At 37.7% G+C, this 20692-nt stretch overlaps 1 protein-coding gene across 10 annotated transcripts; it reads right to left on the reverse strand.

Moving 5' to 3' along the window:
• Positions 1-1038: 1038 nt before the first annotated feature.
• Positions 1039-5424, reverse strand: LOC147505611 (20 kDa chaperonin, chloroplastic-like). Of its 10 annotated transcripts, XR_015193398.1 has the most exons (9): positions 4977-5407; positions 3258-3356; positions 3000-3077; positions 2132-2290; positions 1872-1985; positions 1708-1780; positions 1531-1594; positions 1293-1395; positions 1039-1158 (listed from the first exon to the last, which is right to left on the reverse strand). XR_015193398.1 is itself a non-coding variant. In XM_086558101.1 (6 exons), exons 1-5 carry the CDS (start codon positions 3772-3774, stop codon positions 1563-1565), a joined length of 435 nt encoding a protein of 144 aa, XP_086414227.1. In that variant the 5' UTR covers positions 3775-4152; the 3' UTR covers positions 1332-1395; positions 1531-1562. The 10 variants fall into 10 exon arrangements, 5 of the variants coding, with proteins under 5 accessions (XP_086414229.1, XP_086414227.1, XP_086414228.1 ...); XR_015193397.1 differs by lacking the exon at positions 4977-5407 and having other exon boundaries at positions 3258-3401; XR_015193395.1 differs by lacking the exons at positions 1039-1158; positions 4977-5407 and adding an exon at positions 3622-4152 and having other exon boundaries at positions 1332-1395.
• Between the last annotated feature and the right edge of the window lie 15268 nt (positions 5425-20692).

Raw genomic sequence — 20692 nt, forward strand, 5'->3', positions numbered from 1 at the left:
CTCTCTTTGGGCACCATGCTTGGTGCTAAGGGAAAAATAAAAAATGAGTATATACATGTCACTACTAAAAGAAGGGCATTTTGTGTCACTTTTTAAGTGACACAAGAAGTCACTTGTGTCACTTTTGAAAGTAATTCTGAAGTGACCTATAAGCCCTCGACACATAAAGTTCTACCAAAAGTGACACAAAAGCCTTACTAAATGTGTCACTTTTTGTTAATAAAAGTGACACTTAAGAATAGTCTCTTGTGTCACTTTTTAAGAAAGAGTGTCACGATTGTTTGTCAAAAGTGACACTAGTTGTGTCCGTTTTAGACGTGAGTGGGACATAATTTCATCAAAAATTTACACATTAAAGTATACTAGTTGTGTCACTTTTGGACTAGAGTGAGACATAAGTACGTCAAAAGTGACACATTAAGTATACTAGTTGTGTCACTTTTGGACCAGAGTGAGACATAAGTATGTCAAAAGTGACACATTAAGTATACTAGTTGTGTCACTTTTGGACCAGAGTGAAACATAAGTACGTCAAAAGTGACACATTAAGTATACTAGTTGTGTCACTTTTGGACTAGAGTGAGACACAAGGACGTCAAAAGCGACACAAAAGCCCCTTACTTCTTGTGTCACTTTTGGGAATCAACTCTATGTAACTCGTATGAAAAAGAAAGTGACACATAAGAGTGGTCAGTTGTGTTACTTTTAATAGATATTATGTCACTTTTTCCAAAAGCGAGACAAATGAAAATAATTTTTTTTTAAAATTTTTTCTCATTTTTGTATTCGATCGTATTCATTTCTCAACCTGCATCCTATACGTCATAACTAAAATCTCATTAACCTGCTTTATGACAGAAACAACATCCACATACATTTATCCAAACATCACAACCAAAATTACTTTAACATGCTTTATGATACGGAAACAACATCCACTCGAGAAGAAAGAAACAACATTCAAAACAATTAACTTCTATTAATTTCATCGATCAAACCAAGTATTTATCATCTAGTTTGACTCCCAACAAAAGAAGTCATTCCAATATAAAAAAAAAAAAAAAAAAAAAAACTATATAACACCAATACTATCCTAGCAATATCTTAGCTTGTTGTGCGCACTTCCAACACCAAAAAACCTAGCTGCCATCTACTCATCTGTTAATCGATCCATGCACCCAAGTAAGAAAAAAAGCAAGTAAATCAAGAAGGGTATATTGTACAAATAAGAAAAAAAATCGATAAGAAGAGTATATATACATAAAGAAGGGAAAATATGGAAGCCCACTTACCCAAATTAACTACTCAGATATATTGTTGGATAAAGTCTATGAATTCAAGACGAAGTTCATCTATTTCAGTAGTGTAACTCTTCTTGCTAAAGAACTCCAATAACTGTTCGACAAAAAATATATTATAAATATTATGAAAATGAATAATGCAGGCAATGCAATGCCTACCATATTTACACATGCACCAATTTATAAACTAGCTAAGAGTATATGAAAAATAATGCTACTTTACAGTCACCTTCTTTTTTAGTGGTGGACCAGGATCCTCCACTAAATCTCGCATAAAACGCAATACATAATATCTGCATACAATACCCCCTAGTTGTTATAGGCACTACACATAATTAATACTTGCATTAACGCATACACAAATTGGAAGATACTTTGTTTTGTATTCCAAAGAAACTAAACTTACTGTCACATAGTTCCAATTTGGATTTGGATTCATCTTTCTCTTTCCTTTGGACATATTTGATGGCTTGATCGCACTGAAAATGCATTTATTCCATATATTCTCGTTATTTTCAAGATATAATCAAATATACAATGAAAAATACAATAAATAAATACTAAACTCACGTGTTCACTAATAATTTAAAAACTAGATCCGATGGCCCTTGAAAATCTTTTAAAGAGTCCAACCAATACACTTCCATTGATGGTATGTCAAGAACCATTAAGACCCAATTCCCCCTATATGACCAGTTATGTGGATACAAATCCAATCAAATACTTTTAATTATATAACCAATCGGAAAAAATAAATAAAAATAAAAATAAAATAATTTTAATTATATGAAAATAATATATATGTACTGCAAATGTATAAACACAGTTACCCTGTGTTGAAAGGAATTAAAAGCACACGATCACCGTGTTCTTCAGCCAACTTCTGAATATATCGAGCCTTCTCATCATCCTTTGTATAAATAGTAAAATTTTCTTGGTTACCAAATGCGTACTTTGCTCGAGCAATTCCAAAAGTCGAATATAAATATCTACAACATATATATACATTATGTTAAGTCGTCGCATGTGAAAAGTTAAATTATAACCAACACAAATAAGTTCACCAAATTATTCATACCTCATGTAAGAGATAATGCAACTAATATTTAACATTCTCTTCTCACACACTATGCTTGAATCCGATAGGGACCTTGCAAATTCCAATAATGTGGTCAATATTCCAGTTTTTTTACTTTTCGAAAATCCGTGGATTTTGAAATCCCAAACTATGCTCGAGGCTCACTGCCTCTGCAAGGTTTAAGGCAAGGCTCAGAGGCTCTTGAGACTTAAGCCTCAATAAATATAAAAATAATAAAGGAGAACAATGAAAAATCAGGAAGCTTGGGATTCCTAATTGAATGAGCTGTTTTGATGCTCAAAACAAAACTTCTTGTCTTTAATCTTTGGAAAAGTTAAGAAGGAGATAAGTGTAAAAAAAACAGGAAAAAAAAATGGGAAGAGAATAGAAAGATGTAGGCTTAAGCCTCAAGGCGCTAAATAAAAGGCTTAAGGCACAACATGAGTCTTCCGCCTCAATACATTTTTTAAAACCTTTTATGTAACAATGCTGTAGATATGAAGAAACAATGCATCATTTAGTAACAGACAAGTAGTTGAAACCACATAGCCTCACAACGTTTATTCTTAAGAACCAAATTTGGACAGCTACATACAAAAGGTATCTTAAAGACCACTTACAGTTCCAAAGGAAGGCTTATCCTTGCTAGCCTCAGTTAAAAACAAGCCACCAGCAGTTTTCTGCTCCGCCTCGGCAACCTAAAAGAATGTAATCCAGCTAAAAGTGAATATCATTTTAATGCACTGTTTAACTTTAATAAAATTGCTTGGGGAACCTTAAAAAACAATACCTTTTTCTTAAGTTCCACTAGTTATGGACTCTTAGATCACTTGATTAATAACAATAGTTACAATATACATAGGATGAATTTATCTGACCTTGATTAAAACACAGTCATTTAGAGGCTTGATATCTTTGACTTCATCAGTCTCAGGAATACCCACAATGTCATCTTCCTTCAATAAAAGATGAGTTACCTGGATGTACAATTTTTGCAGTTATTGGCATATTCTGAAGATGAAAGAAACCATATGCAAAAGAAGATGGAAATAATGCGAACATTTGCAAAAGATTTTGTCTGTGCCATGAGCTTTGAATTTCATTACAAAGGTTTTGTGTAAAAGGATAAAGATGAGATCATTGATATTAACCAATGGGCAAAGTAATAATGGTTAATTTTCAAAATTAATTCCATCAATTATACAATAACACAATGCAAATCGTGAAAGTGAAGCTGCTTACCAGCTGGTATGAACCAATGCATTGCTCAAGTATCTCTGCGCCCTCCATGTGAATATGCGTACGTAAAATTTTATTCCAACACGTGAAATGAAGAAGATTTGGGGTATTTAGTATAATTACATTGGAACAGGATATACTTCTGATGATTAACATTGCTAGACTTTCAGAGTGAATATCAACCACGCACAATCAACTTATTCATCACGCAAAAATCCAAGAATTTGATATTATCATGAATGATCTTAACATTCTTAAAAACTTCGCAAAAACAAATAATCAATTTCTGCAGCAAAAAACAGTTAGATAATATCAAATTCTTGGATCAGCAAGGGTTTCTTCAATAATAACAAACTTGACATTACTTAGAGTAAGAGAAATGAGGTTGGAACAACCACTGAAAGGCAAATCATTTTCCAATTAACCTGATGAACCTTGTTAGAACTAGTTCAAGTAACGATGTACATTTGAAGAAGCCATAAGGAAAAGTATATATTTTCTTGGTGGACGATCAATAACAAAATAGTTCCAAGTTCTCAACATCGCCTCATTTTAAGTTCTTCAATCCATATCTCAAACCGCGGATACTATATCTTGCCCTATAATATGTAAGTAGGCAAGAACTTATACTACCGGTGTGAGATGATAGGACTTACCGAATAGACACACCATATTCAAAAGGTTAACGAGAACCCGGCCAACATCTATGTTTTCTCCTATATTAATATTCTGAATTGATGTATGGTGAATTTTAGTGTTGGGGTCGACTTCCATAGGTTCCTCCATTGTCTTGACAGAATGCATGTCCTAACTGCCTCAAGTATAGGAAGGAAGCCCAAGATATAACCGAGAATAAAATCAGGAAGGTCATTAATCCCGCCATAGCCTTTAAATTTCTTATGTTCCATTTTTCTCAGTAAAACAAGCAGAGAATTATGCCATATAGAGAAAAAAATTGTAGAGAGAAATGGTACAGCTCATATTATGATTCAAGTATTTAACAACAGTGTTAATAAGGAAAACTTAATTATATGCTTTGCCACAGAATTGATTGATCATTCCACTAAAGTCCAAGGGATTTGTTGGGTTGGTATTAGCCTATTAAAGCTAAATCCAACCCAATGATATCCGTACTACAAACAAATCTTTGCTATAGAATATAGGTAGACACAAATACAGTAGTCATTTAATCAACCTTTTTTCAGAAATGGAAGTAATCTTATTTGCTTATAGCAAAAAAGGTTAAAGCATCAAATTTGTACAATTGCCAAACGAAAAAAAAATAGAGCCAACAAAAGACCAAAAGATACTGAGTGGCAACATGACTAAGAAAGGCTAGCTGCGAAGAATTGAATTACCTGGATGTACAGTTTTTGCAGTTATTGGCATATTCTGAAGATGAAAGAAACCATATGTGCCTGCCGCATGTCCTTTAGATTCAAGAAGATTCACATTCGAAAAATGAAGTCCTTCAACACAGCTAATTGATGAACCAATTACATGTCCTATTAAAACAGTAGTGAGAGATTTAATGAGGATTGGGTTTGGAGAAATGAGGAAATGGCTGAAAAACCCTAGAGAGAGAGAGACAGATGGAGAAGGAAGGATGGACAGAGCTAGAGACCGCGGGGTGTGGGAGAGTGCACGCGGGGAGGTCTAACGAACCCCGGTGAGAATTAGTTGGGAGGGAGAACGCGATGAGGTATGTTAGACTGTTTTTGGGAGACGGAGTTTTGCTTTTCTGTTTTTTTTTTTCTTTTTTAACCCTAATCTAACGGATTTCATTTTATTCTCATTTTATTTATCTTTATTTTGCTTTTATGAGGGAACCTAAAAATAGCCGCCCACGCTCAAATCAGGCAATTTGAGTTTCATTAGCATAGAATTTCTTGTGTCGCTTATTTATTTCGATTAGTATATTACTTTTGTTTTCGTTTTCTGTTACACCCAGAAGTGACACAACAAGGCAAGCCAATAGTGTCACTTTCAAATAATATGACACAAAAAAAAATGACCTGGGTCATTTTTCCTAGAAGCGACACATCAGCCCTCATTCCATAGAAAAGTGACACATCAAAAGTCTACGTGTCACTTGTTTCTAGTAAGTGACACGAGACATAAGAAAAAAAGTGACACAAAAAGCTCTTCTTTTAGTAGTGTGTTGAGTCTTTTTACGTCAGATCCTCAAGACGAATGTGAGTCTTTTAACGTCAGATCCTCAAGACGAATGTGAGTCTTTTAACGTCAGATCCTCAAGACGAATCCCAACCTGTGGGAACAACGGGACGACGATGAAGTTTATCCTGCTGAGCTGGTGTCAGACAATAATATACCTTATACCGGTTCATCTCGGATAGAAGATCAAGACCTAGACAGAAAGGAGTTTGACAGTTCATACACCACCCCATCCTTTTCGCCCGTCGCTTTTGAGCAAAAGTACTACAACCATTACCTATTCGAGATGGGTGAGATTTGCACCAAATGATGAGTTGGAGTTCACGAGGAAGAGAATAGAAAAGGGAGGAGAAAGAAGGAGTTGAAATTTTTGGTACCCATTGTTTTCCAGGAGGCACGTTTGCTCAATTATCAGAAGACATTGATACTCAGTTCTGAAGTAGAGTTTTTGTGGACTATGGTTCCGGGGCTTGCAACCACACACTCTAGGGATTTTTAGAAAAGAAAATAGAAGAGGGCCCTGTTACCCAAATGGCGACTTTTTTTCTATTTAAACACATGGAAAGAAGTACACCATCGAATCTATTAGTCTATGTAGACCGGATCATTGAGAAGAGTCTCTTCGACATCCGGAGAGCTTAACTCATGATAATGTTTAAAGGCGTTGGCCATTTACTTGAAATTAGCTGTCATCATTTACGTTTTTCAAAGAAATAGCCCCATAAGGGGTGACATCAGAGACGGTAAAAGGACTAGACCATCGAGTTTTTAATTTTTCTGGAAAAATGTGTAATCTTGAGTTGTACAACAAAACTTTTTGACCCACTTTGAAATCTTTTCTCAATATGTGCTTGTCATGCACTCTTTTCATATTGGCTTTATAGGATTTCGAGAGATCATAGGCATCACTCCGAATTTCCTCAAGCTTATTTAACTGCAATTTTCTCTTCGCGCCTGCCACGTTAGTATTATAATTAAAGCTTTTGATGGCCCATAGAGCACGGTGCTCAAGTTCAACCGGCAGATGACAAGGTTTTCCAAAAACGAGGAGATAAGGAGACATCCCAATAGGTGTCTTAAAAGCTGTTCTGTATGCCCACAAGGCATCAGATAATCGTAGAGACCAGTCTTTTCTAGATGGATTGACAGTTTTTTCCAAAATGGATTTGATCTCTCTATTAGAGACTTCTACTTGACCACTGGTTTGAGGATGATACAAAGTTGCCACTTTGTGCGTGACTCCATATTTCTTTACTAAAGAATCAAAAATTTTATTGCAGAAATATTTTCCCCCATCACTAATTATAGCTTTTAGAACACCAAATCGAGAGAAAATATTTTCTTTTACGAACAAAACGACCGTTTTATGATCATTAGCACGACATGCCAATGCCTCAATCCATTTTGACACATAGTCAACTGCTACTAGTATGTATAGGAAGCCATGTGAATTTGGAAATGGACCCATGAAGTCGATGCTCCATACATCAAATATTTCCACAATTAAAATGGGATTTAAGGGCATCATATTGCGTTGAGTAATGCGTCCTAGCTGCTGGCAGCGATTGCATGCTTTGCAATGCTCAAGTGCATCTCTAAACAGTGTTGGCCAATAGAATCCACATTGAAGGACCTTGGCCACAGTTTTCTTACCACTAAAATGACCACCACAAGATTGTTTATGACAGAAGGATAACACATCATTGTGTTCCCAGTCGGGAATGCAACGGTGGATTAGTTGGTCGGAACAATACTTGAAGAGGTAGGGATCATCCCAGAAATAAAATTTCACAGTGGATAAGAACTTTTCCGGTCATTACGAGACCAAGATGAAGAGACTTCTTCGGTAACTAAGTAATTTACTATGTTAGCGTACCAAGGGGACGAAAAAATAGAGTACAAGTGTTCATCTGGAAAGGAATCACAGATAGGTTTGGTATTAGTATCAACATCACTGACAAGTCGTGATAAATGGTCTGCAACTACATTTTCGCAACCTTTTTTATCTCTAATTTCTAGAGTAAACTCTTGCAAAAGGAGAATCCATCGGATTAACCTTTGTTTTGCATCTTTTTTCGCTAATAGATAACGAAGTGGCGCATGGTCAGTGTAGACAATAGTTGGAGAACCCACTAGGTAAGGATCTAAACTTATCCAAAGCATATACAACGAGAAACTCTTTCTCGGTGGTGGTATAGTTACGTTGAGCTTCATTAAGGGTTTTACTCGCATAGTAAATGACAATCGGCTTATCTTCCGGCGTTGCCCTAGATGCGACTCCAATAGCATAGTCGCCTGCGTCACACATTAATTCAAAAGGTTTAGACCAATCGGTGGTTGAATTATGGGAGGGTAGTTAATGCAGTTTTAAAATCTCAAAGGCTTTGTTTGCAATTGAAACTCAAGTAAAAACGGCATCTTTAAGCGGGGAGATTGGTTAAAGGTCGAGCAACCTTTGAGAAATCTTGAATAAATCTCCTATAGAAACCTGCGTGTCCTAAGAATGTGCAAATGCCTCGAACTGATTTTGGTACAGGAAGTGAAGCAATTTTTTCTATCTTAGCTTTGTCGACTTCGATTCCGTCCTTTGAAATGATATGTCCTAAAACTATTCCTTTTGTAACCATGAAATGACATTTTTTCCAATTGAGAACAAGGTTTTTCTCATCACAACGTGTAAAGACTTTTTCAAGATTTGATAGATAGCTATCGAAAGAATCTCCATATATTGAGAAGTCGTCCATGAATACTTCCATAAAACGTTCAACCATATCACTGAAAATGTGAAGCATGCAGCGTTGGAAAGTACCAGGTACATTGCAAAGGCCGAAAGACATTCGTCTATATGCAAATGTACCAAATGGACATGTGAACGTGGTCTTTTCTTGATCAGCAGGGTCTATGACTATCTGAAAATAATCTGAATAACCATCAAGAAAATAGTAATATGCATGACCGGCTAAGCATTCGAGCATCTGATCGATGAATGGAAGTGGAAAGTGATCCTTACGAGTGACGGCATTAAGTTTGCGATAGTCAATACATATTCGCCATTTCACTGGGATACGAGCGGAAATGCATTCATCTTTATCATTTCGCACAACTGTAATGCCAGATTTCTTAGGAACAACATGTATTAGACTCACCCAAACACTATCAGAGATAGGGTAAATAATACCCACATCGAGTAATTTTAAAATTTCCTCTCGTACCACATCTTTCATGGTAGGGTTTAGTCGACGTTGCGGTTCACACGACGTCTTAGCATTTTCTTCAAGGTGTATGTGACGGGTGCACACAGTAGGTTCAATGCCTTTAATGTCATCGAGGGACCATCCAATAGCAGAACGATGTTGTTGAATGACATTAATTAAACGAGCTTCCTGATCGTCAGTCAATTATGAAGAAATGATAACTGGGTGACGACCATTTGGATCAAGCTGTACGTATTTTAATTCCGAAGGAAGAGGTTTTAAATCAGGGGTGGGCAGAGTGGGTATTAAAGATTCTTGAGAAAAGTCATCATCCATGCAGTAAACAGATTGATGTTCATCCAAGTTATTGGACATCACAGTCGTAGGGTCAAATAATGGTATTGACTCTAATAACTCATTTACTTCTTGTGTATAATCATCATTCTCAAACTTGGATTCGCTAAAGGAAAGAAATTGGTACACTTCATCTTCTGGAAAAGAGTTTGTTAAATACTCTTGCGTAATGCTGTCAACCCTGTTGACCTCACCATCATCAATGTTAGGCTCTGGGATTTGTTTCATCAACTTGAACACATTCACCTCGACCGATAGATTTTCGAAGGACATGGTCATTGAACCATCCCTATAGTTAATAAGAGCATTAGCAGTTGCTAGGAACGGACGTCCTAAGATGATAGGAATGGAATCACATGCAACTTCTGTATCCAAAATAAGAAAGTCTACAGGATAGAAAAAGTCTTGGACTTTTACAATGACGTTTTCCATAATTCCTTTTGGATACTTTATGGAACGATCGGCTAACTTTAGAGTCATGGTGGTAGGTTTGAGCTCATGAAGACCTAGTTGTTTAAATAAATAATATGGAAGTAAGTTCACACTAGCTCCTAGGTCTAGAAAGCCAAAGAGTCGATATTTGTCACCTAAGATACATGGAACCGTTGGTCTACCGGGGTCCTTGTATTTGACTATACCATTGTGGTTCGGTGATGGAGGGAAACCGTTCGGGTGAGGAACGCTTTGTTGAGGAACATTAGTTCTCTTTTTGTGGTGCACATATCATTGAAATTTTGCATGTTTTGGTAATAGCTTTAAGGCATCGAAAAAGGTAAGTTGATTGTCAAATTTTGAAAAGTCTCTCGAATTTCAAAGAAAATTCTCATCAGTTTATTCTTTGCCAAGCGTGCAGGAAACGGTGCCTTAGGGCGGAATTTGGCAAAGGGGTCTACTTGCTTGTTTCCCACATTCGGAGATGTTGACTTTGTTGGATCTGGTGAATCCACCGTAGGTTCATTATTGGAAATAGATTCATTTGATCCTTCGAATTCCTTTGGTTGATCATCTGGCATACGTATTTGATTGTCTACAGTTTTTCCAGATCGTAGAGTAGTGATTGCATGCACCTCACCTTAGTTGGGGGTGCTTGTACTAGGTGCATTGGTGAGTTCAAAGGTCGTGGTTTCTTTGGTTTAGGGTTTGGAACCGCCAGGCATGAAACACGCCTTCTTCGACTCTTTTCTTGCGCCAATTGTTGAAGTGATTGTTGGATAGACGTTAAAATTTGAGACTGCTGGTTCATGTAAGCTAAGAAAGTCTCGTTTGTCATATCCATAACAGGTGGCGCAGGTTGTGCAACAGGTAGTAGTTCACGATTATTGCTTAGAAGTTGTGAATTATAGTTGGGATCTGGATTAGTTGGAACAAGGCTGCGGTTGGTTTGATAATTAGCATTGGAATTATTTTGGAATTGACCTTGTTGGTATTGTTGATTATTTCCTTGGCGGTATCGAATAAAATTGTTGGTAGGTGGAACAGGTGGATTAGCAAAACCTGGAGGAGCCCCCATTTGTTAGTTATTTTGGCGCCAAGCGAAATTCGGATGTTGTCTCCAAGGTGCATTAGGAATGTTGAATGCACATGCCTCCTCCGATTGTTGAGAAGGGGAGGCATATAACAAGGGACAATAAACATCAGGATGGTCAGGACTGAGACAAAGAACACATGGGGATGTGTTAACTTTCATGACCTATTTTGGAAGTTGATCGTTTACTTGAACTGCAAGGGCATCTACTTTTTTAGTTAGGGATTCTATCAATTTTTTAATTCGGGATCGGGTTTTACCTCAAAAATAGATGTGGCCTTTGTAACATTGTCCTTTGATGACCTAGGCGATTCGGTGTTACCCCAAAGTGTGTACCTTTTTTTCGCTTGTTTTTCAAGAAAAGTATAAGCTTCAAGAGCTCCTTTGTCCATGAAGCAACCTCCATTCATTATATCAAGAGTTTCTTTTTGATGATCGCATTGCACCATTAAAGAATGAACGAACAAGGACAGCTTTGTCTAGTTGGTGGTGAGGACATTCTAACAGAAGATCAGTGAAACGACTCCATGCTTCTATAAAGGATTCATGAGGATTTTGACGAAAGAATTGAATTTTTTGAAGCATTTAAGTTATTTTCTTCTGAGTGTAAAATTGAAGCATGAAAGCTTGAACTAATTTATTCCATGTGTCTATGGATTGTGGCTGTTGTCCTGCTAGCCAAATTGACGCTCCGCTAAAGTGAATGGAAACAGTCGAAGCAAGAGTTGTTCCTTAGAGATGGCTGGGTGGTGAAATATTGTGGCCACTTGTTGAAGCCTACGAAGATGATTGTAAGGTTTTTCGTGATCCAAACCATGGTATATAGGTAACAAACTAAAAACGTTTTGGGAATCTGAAAATCACCGACAATGTCCTCAAGTTTGATGCAGGAAGAAGGTCCTTCCCAGTAATGCAAAGATAGAAGTCCCACAGTGGATTCTTAGTCGGGTGGAGGATCGCCGGCTATAACGACAAAAGTTAATGGCTTAACGAAGGATCTTGATGAAGGTAATTAATGAAGAAGAACAATTTTTAGGTGAGAACTTACGCAATTGCTTATCGTATTTTTTCGACGATAGGTATGTTCAAATTCTTTTAGTGGAACGGCATCGTAATCTCATGCAAGCATAAAATTAGATCTAATTGATAGAAGAAAGTTATTATTACTTGAATTTTATTATTATTTTTAAGCTGTAGAGTTGAACAACATAGGCCTAAGCTGCTGCTAACGTAGCAGTGAAGCTAGGAATACGTGTGCATAAACCAACAGCCAAGTCACAAGAGAGATATGAGGGAGGTTTTCTATGCAAGCAAGGTTCTAATTAAGTAACCTCAATCTTTCAAGTTTCCTAGACACCGTTAGAATATGATTATGAATAAGATTTATGGAATTAAAATTTATGCAAGGGCTTAATTAATTTATTTATTTATTTTTTTTAACTAAGATTTATGCAAGGGTGAAAATATAAACATGCAAATACGATCTACTCATACAATACTAGATGCAGTAGCATGTGAAGATACTCTACTCATACGTATAGCTATACGAATAGGCAAGGTTGTGTCATCGATAAATACTTCCATACGTACAGACAAATATACATCGAATAATGATATGTATGCTAATTTGTAAGTCGATATTACGTAGACGTATATCAACAGTAACAGGCAAATTTGAATCACTCATACGTATCGAAATACATTAGCATGTGAATATAGTATACGTACGCAGATAAATATGACAAAACTAAACATACAACGTATTATATATAAACTAAAATACGACTCTTGTATTGCATAATAATTCGATTTCGGCAATACTCATTGAGATTGCGAGTGTCATATAGAGAGCAGCTTTATCCCGTAGGGTTTAGAAACAACTTACCCAACTCAGATTTTAACCCTCGTTGGAATGTTCTCCTCTTTCTTGACAAAATCGACTTATTAGACAATACCGTATACGTATACGTAGAGAAATACTAAACATGCAATAATAGACACTTATACATATAAATATAGATAACCATGCAAAACAGTACCATTGGTATGTACATATACATTAATATGCAATTCATACCCACTTAATCGCATATAAATATTTACGGGCGTATTAACATGATTCATGCATATTTCTAGCCTAAGACGTAAATAATAATCCATAAACTATTACATTATACTACATACATGGCATTCATGCAAATAACTAAAAATAAAAACAACACTAAAAATTTGGAACCTGTAGCTTCCCGCTAGTCCGCCAAAGAAATGAAACTGACGTTTCAATTCGTCGACGTGATTAATCCCAAAAGATATTCGAAATTTCAGGTACAGGTCCAAAGAGTTAGGTCTAGATATGGATCAGGATTTAGCAGTGGATGTTGGGGCTATTAGATGAGCAGTAAATGAGCAAAGTCACCCGCGGACGCGAGTTACACTAGCTGACGCGAGTCCAGCCACGCGCACGCGTGTCAATTATGCCACAGTACAATGAGTTCAATTTTTCACAGAACTCTTATAATCACCTGCAGTGTACTTTCCCAGCCCTAACTTTTGGTACCGGAAGTCTGACAAAAAAATCCGTGAGTGATCAGGTCAATTCATGAGACAAAATCCTAAATTAAACAAAAAAACGTAAGAACAAAGCGAAAAGGAAGAAAGGAAGAGAGTGGGGTTCCCCTTGATGCAACTTCCAATCAGAAGACAAGTCCTATGCCTTTAGAACGCAGCAATGGCATACCATTTTGATATTGCTCTTTTTACTACGTTAGAGATTTACTCTCTAATTTGGCGAAAAATGCGAATTCAAAGATTTCCTTACTCACGATCTTCGTGTTCGTAAAGTTGAAGTAAGGATTCGAACCAACCTAAAGTCTAGGACAACTACAATTTGGTTTTTACTCTTAGGGAACTAGTGAGTAAGTTTAATACTAATACTAGGTTTCTTTCCTACACAAACATTAAGAAAAACATTAAGATTCAAAATCATGCAACTAAGACACAATATAATTTACTAAAGAAAAGGTGGAGAGCTAATCCTCCTCATGTGAAGATAACTTTTGTTGTTGATTTTAATAAATTCATTTTATTCTTCCTAGACTCATAGACAAGTCCTAATAGAAGAAAACTTGATCCCTAACATGTATGGCTCATCTCTAAGCTCATACATGTTAGCAAGTGGAACCAAACAATGACTTATCTCTAAGCTCATTACTTTGATTCCTAACTAGACACTACACCAACTATCATTTTGGGATAGGATGTAGGTATAGTTGTTCTTCCTAACCAACTTACTAAACCAACAACAAATATTTTCCCTCACATGAGTTGGATTAACTCCCCAAAAGGGAAGTTAGCTCATGATCCTTGGGATAAAGGATTACAAGTTAGAAGTACAAAAAGAGAGAGAGAAAAAGGAAGAAGAAGACTAACTATCTAAACTCACTTGCTTTCTATTTATTTTCTAGAAGAAAACCAAAGTTTCCTCCATTAAAACTATTACAAGCTTTTCTTACAAAACTAAAAACTAAATAATAAAAATGACTAAGGACTAAAATAATGCAAGGTAAGGAAAAGAAGTCAAGGGAGTAAATGGAGTGTCCCTCCCTTGTTTTGTTTTCTTCTCCATTTGAGAGAAATCTCATTTCCTCCCACATGAAACATCAAACCACATTTACTTCATTTTTATCCACCACATTAAAACAAAGTGACACATTGCCTTTTTTCATTATTAACACCTAATCTAATTAATTACATGCAAGGTGTCAACTTTGCACAAATAATTTGTCAATTTTGTCTTGACATGCTCCATGATTGATGACTCATCCAATCTTGCGGGCCCACATAGTGGGGTCCTATGTGCAGTCCAGTGGCGGTCTGGTCTTTGGAAAATTTTACAATTTCCGCCTATGCATAGAGTTCATCGCCATGATTGTCTGAGCAGCTCATTTGTCGCATTCGGAGTCCTGGTTCAAGAGGTAGGAGCTTCGGAATTTTGATGCTTCTGTGCGGATTTGGAAGAATTCATATATATGTCGTTTCTCGTGCTTTATCGCAGGTTTAAATAATATTTTCCATATTTACTGCGAATACCTACAAAAGTATGAAAACATATTTATTTCATGATTATTAAACACATAATTAACCAAATTTATATATCTCAATAGGGTTTCATAATACACTTTTGGGTGCTTATCAATATGTCAAAATTTGGAAGCATGGTCAAGATTCACCACCTTGGGTATCAAGGCAATGTAGGTCTCATTGAACTTAGGGTTGAGGTAACAAATGGTAAAGAAGTCCCGCACAAATGACACCACAGAGGGTCCAACAATGTCCCAACATTTCTTATAAAACACACCTTGAAACCTGTCAGGACCAAGAGATTTCAGGCTGCCCATTTTATTGACCACCTTCCCAATATCCTCCTTATTTGGGATACTAGTGAGGATCTCATTCTCCCTCTCACTCATAATACTTTGAAAGAGATTCATAATCTGATCATCCCTTTCAAGTTGATCAGAGTTGAAAATCTCAGTAAAGTAGTGGTTGAGAGAAATTCCCACAGCAGTTCTCCCTTCTCGCCAATTACCATCTTCATATTTTATTTTATCTATTTTATTTTTCCTCCTTCTATAAATAGTGGAAAGATGATAGAACTTGGTATTCTTTCCCCTATTTTTGATCCAGTATGTGGAGAACTTTTGTTTCCAAAACTCCTCCTCCTTATCATACCAGCCCAGCAGAGTATCTTTCAACTCTTTTGCTTTATTGTAATTCTCAATGGAGAAAGGTTTAACCAAGACCTTGTCCAACTCCTTGTGAGTAGCCTTGATATTAGTGAAAATGTTGCCAAACACAAATTTATTCCACAAAGAAAGATCATTCCTGGTTTTATTAAGTTTATGTATAAGATTGCTATCAGGGAGATCATGTGTTATAGCATTCCAAGCATTCTCAATCACAGGTCTACATGAAACATTAATAAGCCGCATATTAAAAAACTTGAAAGGTCTAGGAGTATACTCCTCCTTATTGTCCAAATTGATAATAAGAGAAATATGGTCAGAGGAGGCATTAGCAACAGTTTGGACTAGGGCATAAGGGAACAGAGTTAACCATTCAGGAGAGGCCAGAGCTCTGTCCAACCTTTCAAGCACATGAGCACCTGGTCTCCGATTATTGCTCCAAGTGAACTTTGGGCTCTTAAATCCCAAGTCCACCAAGCCAAGATCATTTATCAAGCTGTTAAACTCATGCAAACTCTTAGTAAAGATACTTCTCCCCCCCCAACCTTCTCATTCAATTGAGTTATAGCATTAAAGTCCCCAAACAAAACCCAAGGTCCAGGAATCAGAGGGGCTAATCCCCTCAACTCATCCCAAACTTTATTTCTATTATGAGCACCTGGTTCACCATACACAAAAGAAAAGAACCAGTCTTCAGAACTGAAATAATTAGTAATTTTACCTGTGACTTGATTACGGGAAGCCCCAAGAATCTCCATGTCCACTCCTTCTTTCCATAGCACTGCCAGACCTCCACTTAGACCTTGAGCTGGAACCGCAAAATACCCACTTAGTTTGAGCTTTTTACTAAGATTACCAATACCATCCTTACTAGCTTTTGTTTCTGCCAAGCAAACTATATCTACATTATATCTACCCATCAGGTCCTTTAATTGCTGAACTGCCGAGGTGGTACCTATCCCCCGACAATTCCAGGCGTGGATCATCATGGGTACCAAGGCAGCTGTGAAGGGACAGCCGCCGCGAACCCTGGAGGAGAAGCCAAACCTCCACTGTAAGAAACCCCCATGTCATGCTCTTCCTCAATCCTTTATTGCACCTCTGGATTGCTTTGCCCAGCATACTTTTGTTCCCTCTGTCCCTCTTGTTTGCCTTGAATAGTGTTCCGGTCCACAGTAGAATCATCCATGGCCAATGGTTATGGTTGGAATATTGGCTCTTCCTCATCTGCTTCATACCCCAACCTATCTTTTTATTATGATTTCCCAACTTATTTCCCAGTTCCTCTTTCATTGTCTGAGTAGTATACCTCCATTGGTGCTTGATATTCCCCATTCATTTCCTCCGAAACTCCAGATTCATTAGTTGTTGTATCATTTGTACCTTCGATTCTATTGGGGTTGGGTCAGTAGTTGTATCTATTTCAATGTGCTCCTCTGAGGAAGTGGATGTAGCTGAGTCACTCGAGATCTGCATTATGTGGGCATTCGGTAGAATCAGAAGGTGCCCTTTCCCTTGCCTTCTCATCTCAGTTGCCACTTGCTTAGCTTTCTTTGACCGTTGTTCAACTACCCTTTTGCTTCTCCTGACCCATCCATCTCCCCCATTCATCACCATATCCCCTTCCTTTCCAAAACTAAGATCAAGTTTCCTTTTATCTCTCCTCTGGGATTTCTCTCCTTGCTCTTTTTTTTTTTCTTTCCAGTCTTGCCTTAAACTCAGATCTGGAACCCTTCTCTCTCCCACCTCAGGAACTCATGCATTTAAACCTTCTACCACGTGTAGGCTTATTGTGGATGAGGGGTTCATGATCTGCTTGGTTCTCTCGCTTTTGTCTCTGTTGGCCTGGTTCAGAACTTGTGAGGCTTGAGGCACCATTCTTGGAAACTGATAAAGCTTTTTTGGTTGATGGATAATCACTCTGGTCACCAAAACTAGCCTCCTTTGACCTACTTTGAGAACACTTGTCAACCATCCCCTCCACCGGGTCAGCTTTGTTCTAGGTGCCCAAATACATAGTTGAACTAGCCTGATAGACCTCCATCTCATTGTCCCAGGTCTTGCCAAACACTACTAAGTCCAAGTTCTCTATGGCGTCCACCATAACAAGGTCTAGACCCATCTGGTTAACCGTTGGACTTTAGTGTTTCTCCCTTCTAGTTAAGCCTTTTTGCCTAAGCCCCTGTGCCTCTGCTTCTGATCTTTGGGCTGAGGCCCAATGTCTTGTGCGACATTTGGGCTAGGCTCTACTATCACAATGACCGTTTGAAAACTTACCGTTGGAGTAGCCGTTGCATCTGTTGATGTGAGTCCTTCTTCTGACACCACTTTTGAATCCTTGTTTTTGCCTTTGTCATCCCCTGTATCAACTGACGTTGACTCGACCCATCTGTCCTGTTTGTTCCTTGCCACAATTTTCCGGCCACCATAAGCCCAGTTCGTTCTTTTGATGCCGGAGTTTCTTCAAATCTTAGCTTTGATGGCAGCTATAGTGAAGGATTGTGTGCCAGAAAAGGCAACCCCATTGTAGAACTTATTTGCTTTCATTTGGCTATTAAAATTTTGTTTGACATCCTTAAGAGTTCTTCCACATTTTATCAGTTCATATCGGTACTGGTTGCGTATTCTGCATGCAAGTTGGTCGTGCCCAATGACACCACAGAAATAGCAGAACACCTCCAACTTTTCATACTTGAGTCTAACCACTAGCTCTTCTCCTGTCCCAAGTTTGATCTGTTGGTCCTTCTGCAACCTTTCTTTAACATCCATCTCTATTCGGACTTGAGCCACCGGTTGGTTGAATTCAGGTGGACAAGATATATCCGCTTCCAAGACCTTCCCCAGTTCAGCTCCAATCTTCCAGACGTTTACCTTGTTAATCATTTCCTTTGGGAGATCCCATATTTGAACCCATAATTTAACTAATTTGAACTAGTAGTCTTCCAACCTCCTCTCTAAGCCATTCCTTTACTGAGAAAATGTGGCCTTCCAGCATCCAAGGTCCGTTATTAAGCACATGTTGACATTCCTGAGTTTTTTCAAATATAATCTTGACATGTTCTCTGTCAAGACGCTCAAGTATTATTCTGCCTTTTGTTTGCCAGATTCTATGTACATTTTCCCTAACTTCCTCCAGCTGTATCGGATATCCACCATATAGCTTCCCAACCAAAGTGAGCTCCTCAATGACATTTTCTTCTATATTAATACAATTTATCTCTATAACTTGATTCTTCTTACCAGAGAACAAGTTTTTCATATTCTGTTGAAGAGCCTCAATCTGATTGGTGATGCTATTGGTTTCAACCTGGGCTATTTCTATATCTGTGGAGGCGCTCATCGTTCCTAACTTAACTATCTACCAAACAGCAAAAACCCAACAGAACCAGGTACCCTACTGTCCTCAAAGCCTGGTCTTTGTTCAAAGCAGGAAAAAACCAACAAGGTAGTTGTTGAAGGGAGAGGATGTTTTGGGTTAGGAAGAAGAGGTTATGCCTACCTAGGGAGAAAGGGGAGAAGGAGTTAGATGGAAATACCGCTATCACCCCGCAAGACAAGGAGAGACTTTCAGACTTCCTGAGAAGGCATGGCAAGCAAAAAATAATGGTTTATCTCTTCCATAGTCACATGAATGACACACGACAGGTTTTTTAAAAGTAGCTTTGTAAGTTAAGAGGACCATCACAAATGAATGATAGGCTGTTTGTGATGGTCCTCTTAACTTGCAAAGCTACTTTTAAAAAACCTGCCGTGTGTTTTATTTTATTACAGAACTTTTATAAAATTTGAGACTAGTCACAATATGGAGCTTTATCAAACAACATTTAACATTCCATACGGCCACATTGCCAGAGTATGTCCTAGGGGTGGGCAATGGGCCGGGTCGGGCTAGCCCGGCCTTAAACATTTAAAGCCTTTCAGTTATTAGGGCCGGGCTGGCCCGGCCCTAAAGTCCCCATAGGGCCGGGTCATAAGTCTAAATTTCAAGCCCTAACCCTACCCTAAGCCCCTCTTTAATCAGGTTTAGGGCGGGCCGGGCCGCTATATATATTTTTTTTTTTTTCTTGATCGTTTTAAAACTCATTTATATTACAAAAAAAATTCAAAGATTTGCAAACTCAAAGTCCCACCACTTTGAAATTTGAATAACAACCAATCTAGTAATAATTTTTGATAAGTCCAACAATTTAAAATGCATATCCACAATCTAATAAACTGAAGTGCATAGAGACTCATATTTATATTTCAAAATTACAGTTAAAATGCACAAGACACATTTTGGAATGAGCTTTCACTGACATAAATTCGTTATTTCTTGTACTCAAATCTCACCAAAATTACATTTAACATTGAAGAACACAAAGACAAATAAGAGTATGGAATGAGTTTTTACTGACGTCAACCTATTTTTCCATTAGGCTAGTGCCCAGTGCTCATTATTGTTATTGGCGACTATGTTAGACGGGGAGTTGTGAGGTGTACGTGAGTTGTGAGATAAAAACAATTAGGTTTACAAGTTTTTATTATATAAGACAAGTTATTAGAAGTACCCATACGGTAAGTGATAAATTACAAAGGACAGTGTTATTTTAATTGAAAATATGTAACAAGGAGTTGGATAGTTTTAGTTGTGTATTTTATAGTGAAATTATAACTAGGGCTTGGTTAGGGTCGGGCCTATGTCGTAACCTTAGCCGACCGCCTTTAGAAGGCATTAGGGTCGGGCCCCCGCCCCTAAACTCTGTGAGGGCTTTATAGGGCTTAGGGTCGGGTCGGTCAGGGCCGAGTTAGGGTCGTTAGGGCCAAATTCCCACCCATAGTATGTCCCGCACCATCAAAAGGATTCCCAGCACTGTCTCAAATGCACAGGCGTGCGCTCATGCACTACTTACAAAACCATAGCGCACCATATTCAGTGCCACAAAACAAAATACGAATAATTAACACAGATAAATTTGGACTTTGAAACAGGTGATATCAAATTGGACTTGGGTCGATCGGATCCGGATCCGTTAACATACTATATCAGAATCCATTTTATCAAAACCCAATCCAATAATGTATGGACCCAGATTTTACTT

Source organism: Coptis chinensis, chromosome 4 (genome assembly GCF_015680905.1).
Source record: "Coptis chinensis isolate HL-2020 chromosome 4, ASM1568090v1, whole genome shotgun sequence".
Lineage (NCBI taxonomy): Eukaryota > Viridiplantae > Streptophyta > Magnoliopsida > Ranunculales > Ranunculaceae > Coptis > Coptis chinensis.